Raw genomic sequence first — 18,999 nt, 5'->3', positions numbered from 1 at the left:
AAGAGAGCAGACAACGGGGAGGAAGGGGAAAGAAAGAAATAAAATAAATCTTAAAAAAAAAAAAAGAGCACAAATTTTTAATAATTGTACTATTAACTATAGTCCATGGTTTAACTTAGGGGCCACTGTATATATTGTGCATTTCCATGGACTTAAACAAAACTACTGTTAACACACATACAAGCTAAAATGTTCACTTTTTTTTTTTAGATTTTAAAAAAAATTTATTTCTCTCCCCTTCCCTTCCTACCCCCCTGCCCCAGTTGTCTGTTCTCTGTGTCCATTTGCTGTGTGTTCTTCTTTTTGGTCGCTTCTATTGTTATCAGTGGAACAGGAATCTGTGTTTCTTTTTGTTGCGTCATCTTGCTGCATCAACTCTCTGTGTGTGCGGCACCAGTCCTGGGCAGGCTGCACTTTCTTTCGCGCTGGGCGGCTCTCCTTACGGGGCGCACTCCTTGCGCGTGGGCTCCCCTATGCGGGGGACACCCCTGTGTGGCACGGCACTCCTTGTGCGCATCAGCACTGCGCATGGGCCAGCTCCACACGGGTCAAGGAAGCCCGGGGTTTGAACCGCGGACCTCCCATGTGGTAGACGGACGCCCTATTCACTGGGCCAAGTCTGCTTCCCTAAAATGTTCACTTTTAACCATACTTAAATACGTAATTCAGAGCTATAAGTTAGGTTCACAATGGTGTGCTACCATTCCCACCATCCATTACCAAAAATTTTCCATTGTCTCAAACAGAAACTGTACATTTTAAGCCTTAAAGATACAGAATTTTCAAAGCCTGAAACCTGCCAATATTTAGGACAGCTTATCTACTATTTAGTTGCAGGAGTTCATCTTTTTTGTTGTTGTTCTTTTTTTATTTTTAGCATTGTTATTTAGCATCCATTTATTTGGACTTATAGAAAAAGTACAACAGGTCTATTTTTTAGAAAGCAAATCTCAGGATTCATTCATTCCTTTCACACTTACTTCCTGTGCAAATACCATATGCAAAGAACTGTGAGAGGCATGCCTAAGCAGATTTTTGAGATTCTGTATAAAAGAAGCAAACAAGAGAACTCCCTGTGGGCATTCCCCTGACACTCTGAGACGCTGCTAACTGCCAACCCGACAGCCACTTCCCTTCTATAAGTTCTCGCTTTCCCGGACTAAGGAAAGTTAAGGGTGGAATACATAAGACAGTTCCTTCTAATGAAATTAATGTGGAGGTTTTCCAGGAAAGCAATATAGGCGCTGCCCCCTTTTCCTGCATTGCTCCTGTTTCCTCCAGTCTGCAATACAGATGAACAACAGTCATTCTGGGACCATGAGGAAGAAAGGCCCACACCAGGAGGTCTCAAACTTTTTGGTCTCAGTACCCCTTTCCACTGTTAAAATTTACTGAGGACTCCAAAGACCTTTAGTTTATGTGGGTTATATCTACTGATGTTTTAAACTGTATTAGATATAAATATTTATACTGCATTAGAAATTAAAACTGAGAATTTTAAAATATTTTACTTATTAATTCATTTAGTATTAACAAAAATAAACTGTTAGTATTACTAACACTTTGAAAAATAACTATTATCCCAAACAAAAACATATAAGGGAGCAGAGTGGCAATGTTTTACATTTTTGCAGGTCTCATTATTGTCTAGTTAATAGAAGACAGCTGGATTCACATAGTTTCTGCATTCAATTCCCTGTGATAAGGTACTTTGAAGTGAATTTTATAGTTATGTAACAGAAAAAGAATAAGTACTTTTAATAGCCACTTCAACAACTGTGGATATTAGTCTTCATTACTACACAAAATCTCAATGGGTAGTGTTTTCTTTTTCAAGGGTAGTTGCGATATGGAATCTGAAACCAATTAGTGATCTTTTTTAATTTGGTTACATTAAAATCCATCAGTCCATCTTGCACATGGAATGGATCTCTTATCCTTGCAAAACTTTGTAACATCATGCAATGGCCACTTAGAAAATACTGTTTCATTGAGTTATTCAAACTTTTCAAGTGCTAACATATTTCATTATACAATATATATTAAAAAACCCAAATTCATTAATATGATCATCAGTCTCATCAAAGGAGTCTTTAATTATTGAAAAGCTGTCAAGCTTACAGTGGTTGGTACAATTGCTCTCCTAGGCATCCATCCCTGAGAAATAAAAACATGTTCACACAAAAATTTGAACACGCTTGTTTATAACAGCTTTCTTCAACCAGATGTCCTTCAGCAGGTGAATGGTAGAGTGGTACACTGCAGTCACCGCTCGGGCTGAAGTGTGGTTTGCTGGCCTGGCAGGGGAGCAGCCGCGGCAGGCCAAGCCGCTGCCCCCATAATAGGGTGGCTGGTCGGACTCACCGCCACCCCTGAAGGAAGCTCGGCATGGGCGCAGAGTCTCCCCTTCTCGGCAGCCATGCTTCCGTGGCCGCCCCTCCTCCCGGGTGGCGCCACACGATGCCTGTGGGGCAGCACCCTTCTTCTTCTTTCTCCCTGCGCAGGCGCAGGGCGGAAAATTCCAGTCTGCCCTTTTCCCTCCCCCGGACAGCAGCAATAGCCAGGCGTGGGCGGGAAACTCAAGTCTGCCCTCTACCCCAGCAACAGCAGCCACCAATCACTAAGCCCTGCCACTTCCCCCAGCAACAGCGACAGCCAATCCCTAACCACCACCCCTCCCCCGTCCAGTACCGCCCACTGACCTTTCTCCGGCAACCAATCAGAACAGGGCATGGCTTCGACCAATCAGCCTTCCCCAGCCCCTATAAAACTGTTGCCTTTCCCTCAATAAAGTCGGACCTGCGTGTTTACCTCGTCTCCGCGGTAGTTCTTCTGCCGTGCGCCCTCCAGTCCTGAGAGCCCCCGACAAGGGCCTGGCCTCCCTTGTCCCCAGTTCATCGCCTGCTTCTCCGGGCGACCCCGTCAGCCGAACCGCGCAACCCCTGTGAGACTGATCCCTCGTCTGCTGCCGGACCGACCCCTCGTCCCAAGTGGGACCGACCCCTCGTCCCAAGCGGGACCGACCCCTCGTCCCAAGCGGGACCGACCCCTCATCCAGAGCTGGACCGACCCCTCGTCCGCAGCCAGACCCCACCTCTACCGATCGAGCAAACCGTCGCAGTACACCCATACAATGGAGCATTACTCAGCAGTGAAAGAGTATTATTGATAAAATGACCTGGAATAAATCTCCAGAGATTTGTTACATAAAAGTCAACCCCAAAAGTTACATACTGTATAATTCTATTAATCAATATTCTTCAAATGACAAAAATTTCAGAGTATTCTTAAAGCAGGAAAAGAAAAGAAAAGCATAACATACAAAGTAACCTCAATAAGATTAAGTACTGACCTCTCATCAGAAACCATGGGGAAGAGAAGAGAAGAAAGTGGTATGATGTTTTTAAGGTACTGAAAGAGAAAAAAACTGCCAGCCAAGAATTCTGTATCTGACAAAGCTGTCCTTAAAAAATGAGGGCAAATTCAAAGTCTTCACAGACAAACAAAAACTGATAGTCTATGTTACCAGAAGACCAGAATTACAAGAGATACTAAAAAGAGTGCTGCTGCCTGAAAAAAAACAATGGTGAGAGACTTGGAGAAAAGTGTAGAAATGAAGATTATTAAGAAGGGTAAATTAAAGGGTAAACAGACAGACAATAATAGTAAGATTTGCCAATAGAAAGCCAAAGAAAAAATGAAGTAATGCCTTTACAGTAAAAACATTGAATGCTAATGGCTTGAACTCTCCAATCAAAAGCCACAGACTGGGAAGCAGATATGGCTCAACAGATAGAACATCTGCCTACCATATAGGAGGTCTAAGGGTTTGATACCCAGGGCCTCCTGGCTCATGTGATGAGCTGGCCCACATGCAGCGTTTCTGCACGCAAGGAGTGCTGGCCCACACAGGGATGCCCCCACATAAGGGTGCCCCCGTGCAAGGAGTGGCCCCTGCGCAAGGAGAGCTGCCCTGCGCGAAACCGCAGCCCACCCAGGAGTGGTGCCACCCACATGGAGAGCTGATGCAGCAAGATGACACAACAAAAAGAGACACAGATCTCCAGTGCCGCCTGATGAGAATACAAGTGGACACAAAAGAACACACATTGAATGGACACAGAGAGCAGACAGTGGGGTGGAGGGGAGGGATAAATAAATAAATCTTTTTTAAAAAGCCACAGACTGATAAAAATGATAAAAAAACAACAATATGAGACATCTCTATGCTATCTACAAGAGACTCACCTCAGATGTAAGGACATAATCAGGTTAAAAGTGAAAGGTTGGAAAAAGATATTCCATGCAAATAGTTACCCAAAAAAGAGCTGGAGTAGCAACACTAGTATCAGATAAAATAGATTTTAAATGCAAAACTGTTAAAGGGGATGAAGAAAGTCATTATATATTAATAAAAGGGGCAATGTACCAAGAAGAAATCACTATACTAAATATTTATACACCTGAGTGTTCCAAGATATATGAGGTACACACTGGCAAAACTGAAGGAAAAAATGGAAAATTACAGACCAATATCTTCATTGAATATAGATGCAATAATGTGGTGTGCCTGTGGAGAACATGTTGGCCTGCTCAGCTCCACTTAACACTGCAGAGACAGCAGTTTACAACTTACCCTCAGGAAGGCATCATGGTGAACAAAATAAGCCAGACACAGAGGGGCAAATATTGTAGGACCTCATTTATATGAAGTAATTAAAGCATGCAATTTCATAGAGTCAGACACCAGAATGCAGGTTCCCAGGGACTGGGTATGGGTGGGGAATGGGGAGTCCATACTTAATGGGTACAGAGTTTCTGTTTGGTGTGATGGAGATTTGGTAATGGATGAGGGTGCTGTAGCAAAACATTGTGACTATAATTAATCCTAATGAATTGTATATTTATTTGAAAGAGGTTACAATGGGAAATTTTAGGTTAATATATATGCTACCAGAATAAAAATTTAAAAACAAAACAAAACTGTATTACACAAATAGTAAACCCTAACGTCAACTATGGATGACAGTTAATAGTATAATCAGGGAAGTGGATTTGGCTCAACAGATAAACCATCTGCCTATCACATGGGAGGTCCGCAGTTCAAACCCGGGCATCCTTGACCCGTGTGGAGCTGGCCCATGTGCAGTGCTGATGCACGCGAGGAGTGCCGTGCCATGCAGGGCTGTCCCCTGCATAGGGGAGCCCCACGTGCAAGGAGTGCGCTCCATAAGGAGAGCCACCCAGTGTGAAAAAAGCACAGCCCACCCAGGAGTGGCGCCACACACACACAGAGCTGATGCAGCAAGATGACGCAACAAAAAAGAGACTCAGTTTCCCAGTGCCACCTGACAAGAATACAAGGGGACACAGAAGAACACATAGCGAATGGACACAGAGAGCAGACAACTGGGCGAGGGGATGGAAGGGGAGACAATTTTTTTTTAAAAGTAGTATCATTTAATTGATTGTAACAAAAGTAACACACTAATGCAAAATCTTAACAACAGGGAAAACTGTGTCTCTGTGTATATGTGGTAGGGGCTGTACATGGAAATTCTGTACTTTCTGCATGATTTGTCTGTAAACCTGCAACTTCTCTCAAAAAAAGAGAAAAGAAAAAGAAAAAAAAACATTATCGAAGTTATGAATAAATGTGTTTACAGTTCTAAAAACTCTTCTGAAATTGATTGTTTCTTGAAAGGTTTTCTACAAATGGTATGACTAGAATTTAGTCTTCCTTGTAATGTATTTATGAATCAATCTTTTCCAAATGCATTTTCCATTAAGTATTTCTCATTTTTTGAACATGAAATAATTTACTGGAAACACATTAAAGGTCTTTGTATTCATTGTCAATTACTTTTTAAAAATTTAATTACACAAACATTAAAATGTGAGTTTAATTCCTACCATTTTAAAACACTGTATCCAATAAATACATAAATCCCTGTTAATGAATCTATATCAATAAAAATCAGAATACATTTGTTATAAAAATTATTGCAAAGAGTGTCTATACTTACGATAGCACCTTATGAGCAAATCGCCTCTGTAGAAAGGCCTTTAGCATAGAATGCATTCATGCAGGGAGCACATTTATAGACTACCTACTACATGCCAGGTTCTGTTTTAGGCATTTGGGAGTGGTGAGTGAACAAAACAAAGACGCCTGCCTTCCTGGAGTTTAAGAAGGTGTAAAAGGAGATTCAAGAGTCAGTTGTCTACGGTTGTCTCAGAACTCAGCATATATGTGGTTCAAGGGATGTTTGTTCACTTCAGAGCTTCAAAACTATAAATGTTATTTCACGATGAAATAAGTATATCCAATTTGGAACAGACTGTCCACTTTTCATCTTTATTATTTTTGTGTCCCCACAGCTCAAGAGCATCTCACAGGCTCAGCAAAGTTAACCAAAGCAGCATCTATGCAAAATCGACAGAGCAAATGGCAACATTAGAACATCCCTGCCAAGTGAAATTAGGTCTTGTCTTATGTACACACATGCACACATGGTAAATAACACCCACAAACAGAACAAAGACCCTCTTTTACTGTTCCATCTTTTTTGCTTTTTTTCATGCTATGAGAAGCTAAAATATCTTCCCAGAATGAACATTCCAGAAAAAAAGAATCAAGGTAGCTTTTGAAAACAATACTTGCTCTAGAAAAGAGCAATGGAGCCTGAAGCTATGCTCACTCAAATTGTGAACTAAATTGCCTTTCTCAGGATTTCCCAAAGCCATAATTCTATGGTTTAAAATTACAAAAGCAGTGCTTAAAAGACATTTTATTTACCCCAGAGTAGGAGGATATCATGAAAAGAAATGCCTTAATTTATATATTTAAAATGGTGATAATTTAAATATATTCCTTTTACAATTTTAAGGAACAGTTTTGTTAGAAACAAAATGCATAAGGGAAATGGGATTGAACTCCTAAGCTTCCCTAGCTGGAAACCTCAATATAAGGCACCTTTGAACAATGGCTCAGTTCTCGGTACTTGTTCAGCGAGACCCAGTGGCATCCCTAAAATCAAGCTGGCTGAGCTGCCAGGGCCCTTTTCCTACCTGAAGCTTCATTTCCCAGCAAGAGTACATCCATGTATGCTGGCTGCGGCTCCCTGGGCAGCATGGTCTTGAGCTCCCCCTGCCTTCGGTGGCCCTGCCGCAGCCACCGCCAAAGAGTACATCCATGTATGCTGGCTGCGGCTCCCTGGGCAGCATGGTCTTGAGCTCCCCCCTGCCTTCGGTGGCCCTGCCGCAGCCACCGCCACCGAGGCCCCTAGTCCCGTCTCAAGTACTCTTGTGATCAAACTGGACTGACTACTTCCTCCAGCTGATTTCCAAGGAAAGAGGGAGGGAATGAATAATTCATGACAAGTCCATTCCAGCAACCGATTTCGCCTCTGTCCTGTAGTCTCCCCCTAGCAATTTGTAATGTAAAGATTCTAAGCTATGTTGGCATGCAAGGAATGAAAATGCAGTTCTCAGAACGCTACTGGATCTGTTTGCTTTTTTCATGCTAACCTATCATCCAGACTTGGATGACTAAAAAGAAAACTGTAGAAAAGGTAAATGATTAACCTCAGATGTCTGCCAGAACAGTAAAATATCTTTTTTTTCCCCTTTCATAAAACCTGTGATACATAGTGGGTTCCAGTTGCAGGGAAGCAGCAAGGCGCTTCCCTGAGATTTGCAGGTCTGTATTTCTGTTTAGCAAGAGATCTCAGTTCCAGCAAACCCGAGAAATGGACCTTACCATGGGGGAAGGGAGCTCCTCTGTACATCAATGCCAGGAAGCAAATTACTTCAAAGGGGAATTTTCCTGGCTATCAGGCTATAAATAGATCTTTCATCTCATTGGTGAATTCTAGGAAGAACATGAGCATTCATTGTCATCATTTTGCCAATGCTTACACATTTCCACATGCATGCTTTCTGCAACTGAAAGCATAATTCCAAGGGGAACTGGAACCAACAGGCTGCAGCAAGCCTGTGCTCCAACCATTTTGGCAATCCCTCCATGAAGTCCAACCCTGCTTTCCATGTTTGTCATAGTACTTAAATGATCCCATCTTTGCTTCTTTTTGACTCTGCACTCATTGTATCTCCTTCTTCCTTCCAGAACAGATCTTCACCCTGTTCCTCTCCTACAGTGTGTGTGCTGTGTCCCCAGGCCACGTCTTTTCATCAGCTCATGTTTAACAGGAAAAATTCTGTCTACACCGTCATCTTCTGTCATGAATTTGTCCTTGATCCCCTTCCAGCTACGTTATAAGCTGGTACTGTACTCTAGCAGCTTTGTGCAGGTGTGTATATGCCCTGGGATGGGGCAAGGAGTGTGGAAAAGGGAAAAAGAAACAGGCACAGCTGCGGCTAGGGCTACAAGAAGCCCCTCACTGGAAGCCTAACTCTGCTCTCCCCTCGCAATCAGGGATACAGTCTATGGTATTAGATTCCTTCCATGCCTTCTAAGATTTCATTTCTACCATAGTAAGTCAGCCCAGGTTGTCCTCTTCTTCCTTTCCAGTGATTCCTCTTCCTCTCCAAATCATGAGAGCAAAAAGACCAAGGATCCCTGTCACCTGGGGCTCGCAATGTGCCCCTTCTTCCACTTCCTGTTCTCCAAGATGTGCTTCATTTATATTTTATTTTTTGAACTGACCCTTTTAGTTGTAGATAGGGATTAGTAAGGTTTTATATCAAGGTCCTCAGAAAGAGGGATAAAATAAAAGAGTTACAAGAGTATGAGACTGTGACCTGGGCAGTGATAAAAAGTAATTTTGAAGCATTAACACACTTAAACGAGCATTCCCCAAAAGGATGATTAGAAGCAAAGTAGTGATTGGTTGTAACAGATGGGTGATTTTCTGTTTTAAATGGATAATACAAAATCCAGTGGCCCAGTGGTTAGGGTGTCCGTCTACCACATAGGAGGTCCACAGTTCAAACCCCGGGCCTCCTCAACCCGTGTGGAGCTGGACCATGCGCAGTGCTGATGAGCACAAGGAGTGCAGTGCTACGCAGGAGTGACCCCCGCATAGGGGAGCCCCTCGCACAAGGAGTATGCCTCCGTAAGGAGAGCCGCCCAGCACAAAAGAAAGTGCAGCCTGCCTAGGAATGGTGCCGCACACACGGAGAGCTGACACAACAAGATCTAGGCAAGAAAAAGAAACACAGATTCCCATGCCCCTGACAACAACAGAAGCAGACAAAGATGACGCAGCAGACAGACACAGAGAACAGACAACCGGGGTGAGGATGGGGGGGTGAAGGGGAGAGAAAGAAGGAAAGAAATCTTTAAAAAAATAATGAAACTGCTACAGTGAGAAGTAAAAAGGAAATCTGCTTTCTCAAATTTTACATTTTCTTGTTAATATACATTTTGTTTAAGTAGGATGCCATTTGTTAAGCCTGGAAGAGTCCTCCTGAGTATTTCTGAAATATGTTGTGTACATGTGTTTGAAAATGTAAATAGCCTGTCTTCTTATTGCATTTAGTTGTTGTTTGTTTTATGGTTAGACAAAATATTAGCAGTGTGCTCTTTCCAAATTCCCTGCCATCAAACCCATTAAGATTCAAAATCCTCATCAAATACCTGGTTTTAAAACTTGGAAGAAGGTGGTAGTAGGGAAAAAAAAATCTTCGTGCACAAGCCATCCACTCCAGAAGAGCGGGGTCTGCGCTGTAACTGTTCCTCTGTTAACACTAAATTTCCTCCTTAAGTAACTGAGCTTTAAATTCTCTCCACATTAGATGGAAAGGAAGTACATATGCTCACTTTTTTCCTAGGATAGACTTCATTTTCAAATTTTAGTTCTGTCACATAATAAAATCTCATTCTGTTCCCGTTGACTTTTTCAAATCTTGACAAAGAGCAGAGTCCACTTTACTAGAGCTGTCCATGTTTACTCAGCTCCACTTGTGTGTGCTCTGTGGACTTCTGAGCAGGGTTTACAGGGGTATGGAAGCAGGGAGGAGGATTCAGGTATACTCCAAGACACTTCCTTTTACATTCACTGGCAGCTGGGCCCCTGGGTCTCTCTCTGGCAGATGATGACCTGGTGCATCCTGGTTCCCTATTCAGTCAGCTCATCAATAAGGAAGAAGACTCATCTATGCCTTCATTATTCAATCTTGGTTGGCTCTCTAATATGTCTAAATAACAAGGGAATGTATCCATCTCTAAATAAACACTACTACATTATTTCTTCTAAGGATTCCTCTGCTCATTTGTTTCTTCAATCTTGCCAGTTTCGGTGATGGAATGTGGTTCCCTAGTTACTCTTAGGGTTATTTAAACATAAAGTTAATTTTACCCAATAGTTTCATAGTAATTGTTATTTGAGACATTGGTTTAGGTAGCTTATACTTTGTCAGGATATATCAGTGCCTTAATTCTCAACGCAACAGGGTGGAATCACCAATGAGATCATGTCAGCTGTGAATATAAGCTTGTCAATAAGACAAAGTGCAGACTAGAGGAATAATGATAAGCAGTTATCTGGGTATACAAGAGACTAAAAGACACTCTCCCCGGAAATGCAAATATATAACAGAGAAGGCAGTTATTAAAAGGTGCATTATGTACCACAGTCTACGCTGGATCTGATTATTATCCTGTTACAAAGGAGAGAGTACTTTCAACAGGACATCTACAGACTAAGAAGTAGTATGGCAATTTCAGTGCAAGACTGAATCAAGCTTTCTATATTTTGGAAAAAACTTCTATTTTTCATGGAAATTAGATACTCTTTACTAGTTTACTGAGTTAAAACGATTGAAGATCCCATGTTTTAAAAGGCCTTTTCACATAAAGCAGAATTTCTAATTGCCAGATTTGGAAATCAGTCTGAATTGGACATAGTATGGATTCAACACACAGATGAGATTCCCCGATACCATTACCTTGACACGGAGCCGATACCCACCCTCAAATAAATCTTATAAAAAACTGCTTCAAAGCCCCCACTGAACTTGCAATAGTATAGCAAAACCACAAGTAAACAATTATCTGTTAGCCTGTTATTTCAAATAGAGACCAAAAAGCCAAGAGCTGATTTTTTGTGCAACTTAAAAAAAAACAAATTATAAAGTTGAAATATCAAACCTGCATAGCAGTGTCCCTTCACAGAACACAAGAAACTGAAGCCAGCCTTAGTGCTGTGGGCTATGAAAGTGGGCTTCCTTCTGGGTCTGGTTTTGAGGAAGTAAAGGCCTTGGCGTAGTACGGGCAGCTTGGGCTGGGTTGAGGTGTGCTGGGGCTGGAGCCAGAGATGATCTGGTTTAAGCTGCTTTCTGGATCACTGGCCCTGCCTAAGCTGTTGCTGCACCGGCTGCTACTGCTCCCACCACTATCACCGCTTGAGGACTCTGTGTCCCAGAACTGAATGGCAGGGTTTCTACTAGTCCTTTTGGCCTGGGGGAGAAGATGGTAGCCTTCTTCATTGCCATTTCTACTCCTTTTCCTCGGGCGGGCGGAGGTGCTCACTCAAGGCAGCTGGTGGAGGGGAGTGACCGGGTGTTGTTATGCAAGAAGGGAGAATGGAAGGGTACGAAAGGGTCATGTTCCCGTGGCCTCCGCGTCCACCCCCTTGGGCCTTGCCTCTTCCAACCACTGGGGTGGTGGACGCTGCCATTGATGAGGACCCAGGGGTTGGAACGGTACCCTGCTTCATTAATTTTCTCTCTGGGCTGTATTCTGCTAACTCCCTGTACACTGATAAAGAGGATCTGCTCTAGGGTTTATCGCTCTTCTCTTTTTCTTCTTTACTTTTCTCCCAGACTGGATACAACAAAATAGTGATCTCTGGTATGCTTTCCTTTGTCATATGAGAGAGGCAGTCAGGGGAGGGCTGCCAGTCATCTGCAAGTTTCCACATCCCTGCCAGGACTGTCTACACCCAATCTTCTCTCCAAGCCAATAGGGATTTTTCAGTATTCTGTTCAGTATCCTCTTTGCTTATTGAGCTACTTCAGAGTGTGACATTAAAAATGATTCTGGATTCTTAGAAACTTATATTTCTCTCATTGACTACCAGCTATTTTCTCTGTTGAATTTGCTGTTGGTATATTTCTGTCAGTTTTTTGCTGCTGATATCAAGTTCAAGAGGATGAATATTTTGAAACTTGGCTTTACTCTGCCATCTTAGAACAGATTATCACACTATGTAGGAAAACAAACAACAAAACAAAATAAAAACCCCAAATATAACCTGATGTGGCCTCATCAAAAATAATTCAAGCTCAAAAGACTTACGGCAGAATGAATTTCAAAACACTAGCATTTTAGCAAAATTAGTACAGTGGTTATTGGTTGCCTAAAGACCAACATTTCCCTTCCTCCTCCCCTCAATATCACTCCAGTTCTCTCCAGCACCCCTCATAGATCCCATATGTCTCAGGGATGTTGACCTCATTCTCAATCCCTCAAGTAGATGGCTGGCCAGAGTCCACCTCTGGCTCATGAGATGAGATCTGCCGGAGGCATCTGGGAAATCCTTCCTCTCCCTTAGAGAGAGTACGGCAATGCTTCCCCTCCTCCTGGCAGACATGGACAAGGCCACATGCAGCCATGAATGCCACTGACGACCCTTCTACAACTCGAAGGGGAGAGACAGAAAGAACCTGGGTCTTGGAAGATACCTCTGATGTACTAGATCGACACTTCCCACTTGTGGGCATTCTTCTCTGAGCTGGTAATTCTTCTCATTATTTAAGTCAGGCTGAGTTGATGGTTCTGTTACTTGTAGCTGAAAGCATCCCAAATCCCAATAGCATTTGGACTGTTTGCAATATTTACCCCTTTTGTTTTAGTGTGTTTTTTTTTTTAGATTAATGTAAAGCTTCAAACTGATTATTAAAAGTCAAGTGCATTTGAGCAACATGGAGGCTGTCAGGAGGGAACTCTTAGGCACAGTGCTGCTCTAGGCCTTGTTCTTATTTCAGGTGCACAGGCCCACAAGCAGTCATTAGTATCAGGGGCTCACTGTTGGACCCTCATTCCTTCCTGGTCCTTGCCGTTGCACCTGGGGTACTGCCGCTGCTCCCCTAGGGACCACGACAGAGCCCCCCCAGGCAGGAACCCAGCACCCCCCCAGCTGTTGTTTTTAATTGTTTCTACTATGAGTATATCCAAACATGTCCATGCACCCCGGACATATGCCCTGTATAACTCCCTGTCAACCATATGTCCCCTGTCAATAACATCCCGTACCAGTATTCCTCTGCTGCCATTGTTGAACCTCTCTATGATCCAAAACTTCCTGAAAAGTGAAGCCCAATATAATGTCAGGTTCCCTTAATAGTAAAATGGAATACAGCGTTGAGTTTAAAGGTTAGATATAGAATACATATTAATTTGGAGAAATTCCACATCCTATCTTTTTCATTTCTTTTTTCTAATTATTAAGCTTATCTTCACAAGAGTTTTAGATCACAGTAATTCATATATACAATATAGAGTACTCCCACATATCCCAATATAAAATCTTTTCCCTTCCACAGCAATTATCTTTTAACATATTCATACCGTATTTAATGAAACTGATATACAGATATTGAGACAATAGCTTTCAAATAAGGTAACATTTGTGTTTACATTGTGGTTTATACTTTAGGCTATACAATTTTCTAAATTTTTAGTTATCCTATGTTTTACAGTATGATTTACATTATTAGTCTATCGGCCCCTATATATTTTTGGTGTAATATTACATGTTTTATATGCATCCTTGCATACTCTTGTGAAACACTTCTATTGCCCTCACAGTTACGTTGGTTCCATCTATTCAATACCTATTTCTGCCTCCCCTTAGGGTCCACAGTGACAGTCAATCTTCATTTCTTGAAGAGCCATGTTCAGAGATACTTGCAACAGTGTTGGGGGCTTGACATGCTCAACTGCCCTAATGCCCTGGGAGCCACCATTTCTCTTGAGCGATACAGTTCCCTATATTTGATGGCATCAGTCCTCCCTAGGATGTGGGTATACCTTCACTCTCATTATATGGGTCTCTACCCAATGATATAACCCACTTTGGCAAAATAAGCATTCACATATTCCCTAGGAGTCTGTCCTACAACAGATTATCCCCTTTAAGTATCTTAAACAGGTAACTTTCCTTATTATATTTTGAAAAGGTTTTCTCAGCATTATACTCTTAACAAACATCTGACAATCTCCTATGTTCGTATGTTGCCCCACCCTCCCCCAAATTTCTTGGGCAATATTACCCATCCACCCATCCCTAGGCCCCCTCAAGCCCGCAAAGCCCCACCCAAAGGTAACCCTATGCCCCCATTTTATCCCTTCCTTGTACACATACTTACCTCCAGCTTATGATAGATTTCACCCATGTAGATGTCAGCTTACATCCTTCCTCTACCCCCCAATTTCCTGTAAGCCTATCATGAGGTGCAGCGATGCTCAGAGATGTATTCACCAAATGCAATGGATGTGTCATGATGATGGGGGAGAGTGTTGCTGTGGGGGGTATGTGGGGGACCTCATATTTTTTGAATGAAATATTTTTTAAAAATGATTTTAAAAAAATATCAAAAAAAAAAAAATCAAGTGCAGCTGAGGGTGCTTGGAAAACCAGTGATTCTCACAATTAGCAAAGACATAAGAGTCATCTACTCTAACCCAACAGAGAGCCTTCTATAATACTGCAGCCAAGAGCTGAGGTGGTTTCCCCTTCAACAGCCCCAGTGATAGCTCCCCAGCCACCTCCTCAGGCAGCCTATTCAATTCACTCTGCTAAAGATGGGCCCTTATTTCTGGCTATCCAGGGGTCTAAGGTATCTGTGGTAATGCTGGGTTTTAAAAGCAAATTACAAGGCAGGAGACTGGGCACAATGGTAGTGAAAAAGACTGCATAAAAAGGGCACATGGTGGACATCAATTCCCTGATTAGTTTAGAGTGGAACTGTGAGTCCATTAGCATTTCACCATGTTGTTAAAATGATTTCTTATGGATTTTGCACATGCACAATTTTTCCATTTCAATGTTACTTTCACTCCCCACCCCCAGAACCATAAAAGGAATATAATATAAATGGAGAACCTCTTCTCTAAGAAGTGCTTGTAAGTGTTGTAAGAAACAATAACTTCACTAGGAAAGAATTATGAACATCGTGTGAAATTCACATTTTTCTCTATCTTCATGAAATTACTCTGCATTCTCAGTATCCTTCTAGGCAGACTGACTTTGTGGTGAACAAATTTTAAATATATATAACATAGGCAAAGACTTTCAACATTTTTTCCCATGACTAATACCAAACGAGCTTAAGGACAATGTATTAACTCTTAAGTGATAAACCAATCCCCCAATTTTAAATTCTCTGTTACTTGTATATTAAAAATTATAACAAATTTTGTGGGTATCTATTTTCTCTATTGCCTCTCAAACTGTCACCTATTCTTTGACTCATGTCCTCTTTTCAAGTATCTCTGTGCTCTGGGTTCCAAGTGACAGACTCATTCTTGGAGACCTAAAAACCTACGTATGTACTGGTAAAGGTATTGCTCCAAAGACTAACCTCCCTGGCAGCTGTTACAACAGGTGCTGGACTCATACCACATTCCAGGTATGGAATCCCAACTGCTTTAGGCACCTGAGGCCAAAGACCTGATTACACAGGGCCAGGCTTCCATAAGAACTCTGAAACACGGCAGTGGTTCTCAGGAAATTTCTCTCAATTGTGAAGAAACAACAATTTCCAAAAAGAAGGTGGCTTCTTCCTAATTTTCAACATCAAAGTTAGACTACCCCAGAATACTTTTGGTTCTAGGATCACAGTGATGTGTGAAATGAAATGTAGAAATGAGAGCCTGAAAGCGACACAGTGCAGGGTTTGCAGTTTGATGGCCTGTCTACCCCACTGACTCCTGCCATTTCAACCAAGACCTTCGAACTGCTAAGATGGCTGCAATGAGATGTGAGCCTGTAGACTGTTGTTCTGGAGGTAGCAGAGTTTAAAAAGGAGAACAGCGACAACCCTGTGGGACCCTCAAGCCTCTCCACATTATCGCTGGCATGCCCATCCTGGCCTGGCACCCTCAGAGAGTGGTAGAGTGCCCACCTACACACTTCTTGTCTCTTAGAAGCTGCAGGCAAAAGCATTTCCAAAGCTACCGGTATCGTACCATTGCTCAAGACCAGAATGTTCACAATGTTTTCACTTGTAATAAAATGTGCACCATACACGAATTAAAACAAATAGGTTTCAAACCCTTGTACTTGCCAGAGAACATGAGAGTCTTGTCAGTTTGACAACAGACGTTTTGAGGATCCCAAGGCTACTGCAGTGCTAATACTAAGCTGGCAAATAGCCTGCAAACAAAATTCTTTGCCAGCTATTACCAATGGCTGCCTTATACTTTTTGACCTGTTATTAAATGGAAATTTGAATATCCGACTAAGGATGACAATTACCACTTACAACAGATTGGGTATGTCTTCATGCAAACATGCACAGCATGGATAGCAAGTGAGCCAAGACCCATTCCAGAGGCTACATGGGTGGGACTTCGGTTGATGAATAAGATATAATCCCTAGCCATAAGGAGTTCATGCTCTATTATGGGATAAAAACAGGTAACAACAGTGTGACAGAATTAAATAAGTGCCATTTCAGAGATACAGATACTAGTTTCTCTTCCTCTCTTTCACATACCCATCCCCCCCAATCACCCACAATGGAGAACAGAGAGGAGGCAGAAGTAGAGTGGAGTGGAAGTGAGTAGGCTATTACAATCACCTAGACCAGGGGTTGACAAACGTTTTCTATAAGAGCCAGATAGTAAATCTTTCAGGCTTAGTGAACCATATAGCTTCTGCCCCAACTATTTACTTCTGCTGTTTTTGACAAAAGCACTGATAGCACAAAGAAATGAACATGACTGTCTTCCAATAAAACTTTAGTAATGAACACTGAAATTTGAAATTTATATAATTTTCATGTATCGTTTACAATTGTCAAAACTATTCTTTGCTCACAAGCCATATAAAAAGAGGCAGCGAGCTGGATATTGCCCATGACCCATAATTTGCCAGCGCCTCTAAGGGCAGTAGCACCAAGACAAAGAGAAGGGGATAGACACAGAAGGCATACTAGAGGTAGTATCAGTAACACTTATTGATCACGGGGGTAAGGAGGACAAGGTCAAAGTTCAATCCTCAGTTTCTAGCACAGATGATTAAGAGGCAGTGCCTTTTAACAGGTATAAGCAATGCTTCAAAAAAATATTATTGGAGTGTATCATTCATACATGAACATACATAAACAACAGATGTATAGTAAAAGTTATGAACTTATAAAACAAACATGCATAGCATCATACAGGGATCCCATACATCAACCTACCACCAACACCTTGCTTTATTGTGAAACATTTGTTACGAATTATGAATAAGCAAGACCTTTTTATCACCCCTGAAGAACACTGCAACTGGACAGCACCCCAGCCAGTGAGACTGAGATGTACAGGCAGGAGGGCATAATGCTTAAACACAGATACTCAGGAGCAGAATGCCAGGGTTTGACTCCTGCCTTCCTCAATAACCAGACACTGAACCTGTCTGTTTCATGGTTTCCTACTTGGTAAAATGGTTATTATAATAATAATAATACCTACCCTGAGGGGTGGTTGTGAGGCTCAAGTTTAATGAGTTACTATATGAAAGGTCCTTGGAACAGTGCCTGGCACACAATAAATGATATGTGTTAGCTATTATTAATACAAAGCCATTTTAAAAATCCATAAATTATATCATGTGTTCAAAGAAACAATAAATACCTTATGTGGCCTACTTAAATATAGTAAAAAACATTATTCTCAATAATAAACATTCTTAAACAATTAAGTAATCCTTTAATCCCTGACATATAATACAGTACTAATTAAACTAAATTACATCAGGTTACATCCTTCGGTGCTGGAAAAATCAATGCTGAAGTAGTGCTGGCCAGGATAAAAAGTCCAATTGTTGGTATGTGTATTTAGGGCAAAGCAAAGTCAGACTTAATAATCAGAATGAGACGAGGAGTTAAAATGGGTATGAAGTTAGGGCTCGGACCTACAGCCCAATTCTAGAGCTCCAGGATGATTCAATTATGAGCTCTGTTATGCACCGAATACTTAATTAGCTATGGATTCCATTTAGCTACACAGTGGAAGCTGTCATACCAAGGTTAGAAGACTGAAACTTACTATTGTGGTTCCTATGTTGGCAGGCAGGAAGCATACAATTTCATTTTTTATTATTAAGAGGTAGAAAATATAAAATATTATATATATTTAATATAATTGGAATAAATATTTCATGATATGGTCTGATAAAAAGAAGTACTGATGACTTTGTTGAATGATATGCATCTTATCTGACAGAGATCACAAAGTTTTTATCTTTGTATTTTATCTGGAATACCTTGAAAATCTTTGTAATCCAGAAAAACATTTTCAGTCATGTTGAAAGCAATCTGCTTCAGGAACAAGTAGGTGCATTAACTTATGGCTAATGACACATCCTAGCAAATAAGGTCTGAGAATGAATGAAAAATTAGCTTAATGTTACATATGATAAATTTTTTCAAAAGCTGTTTTCACCACTTGAAACTGTTTTGCTCTAAAGGATCTCTCTCTCAAAAGTTCTTCACTAAAGAACAGTAGTGGGGAGTACCAGGAAGATGGCGTCGAAGTAGGTAGGTAGGGCTCAACTGTTGCACAAAAATAATGGAGAAAGGACCAAAAGCTGTTCAAGGGATCTGCTTTGGGAGTCAGCAGACCAGGACAGTGTTATACAACTCCAGGAGGGTGAGGGACACAGAGACAAAGAACCTGAAACAACAAATGTGAGTTACCAAACCCACGTGGCAGCTGGGAAGGGCTCCTCTCCCCTACCCCAACATATCAAGCTGGGATAAAACCCCTGGCTCACTGCAGCTGACTGCAAGGAGAACAGATGTCTTCCTTTCTGTCAGCTGTTA

At 41.6% G+C, this 18,999-nt stretch overlaps 1 protein-coding gene across 7 annotated transcripts in view; it reads right to left on the bottom strand.

The window, feature by feature from the left end:
* The window catches only part of MARCHF8 (membrane associated ring-CH-type finger 8), a 288,365-nt gene that overhangs the window by 44,265 nt on the left and 225,101 nt on the right, over window positions 1-18,999 (bottom strand). Inside the window, exon 1 of one of the 7 annotated variants that reach the window (XM_004451087.5) lies at window positions 7,072-7,348. The exons of the other annotated variants lie outside the window; for them this stretch is intronic. Coding sequence (XP_004451144.1) covers window positions 7,072-7,227 — 156 coding nt within the window. The 5' untranslated portion in view covers window positions 7,228-7,348. Of the gene's footprint in view, window positions 1-7,071; window positions 7,349-18,999 lie in introns of those variants that run through there. 7 annotated transcript variants of the gene reach the window in all.

This window comes from Dasypus novemcinctus, chromosome 6 (genome assembly GCF_030445035.2).
Source record: "Dasypus novemcinctus isolate mDasNov1 chromosome 6, mDasNov1.1.hap2, whole genome shotgun sequence".
Classification (NCBI taxonomy): domain Eukaryota; kingdom Metazoa; phylum Chordata; class Mammalia; order Cingulata; family Dasypodidae; genus Dasypus; species Dasypus novemcinctus.
This window is presented reverse-complemented; position numbering and strand designations above follow the sequence as displayed.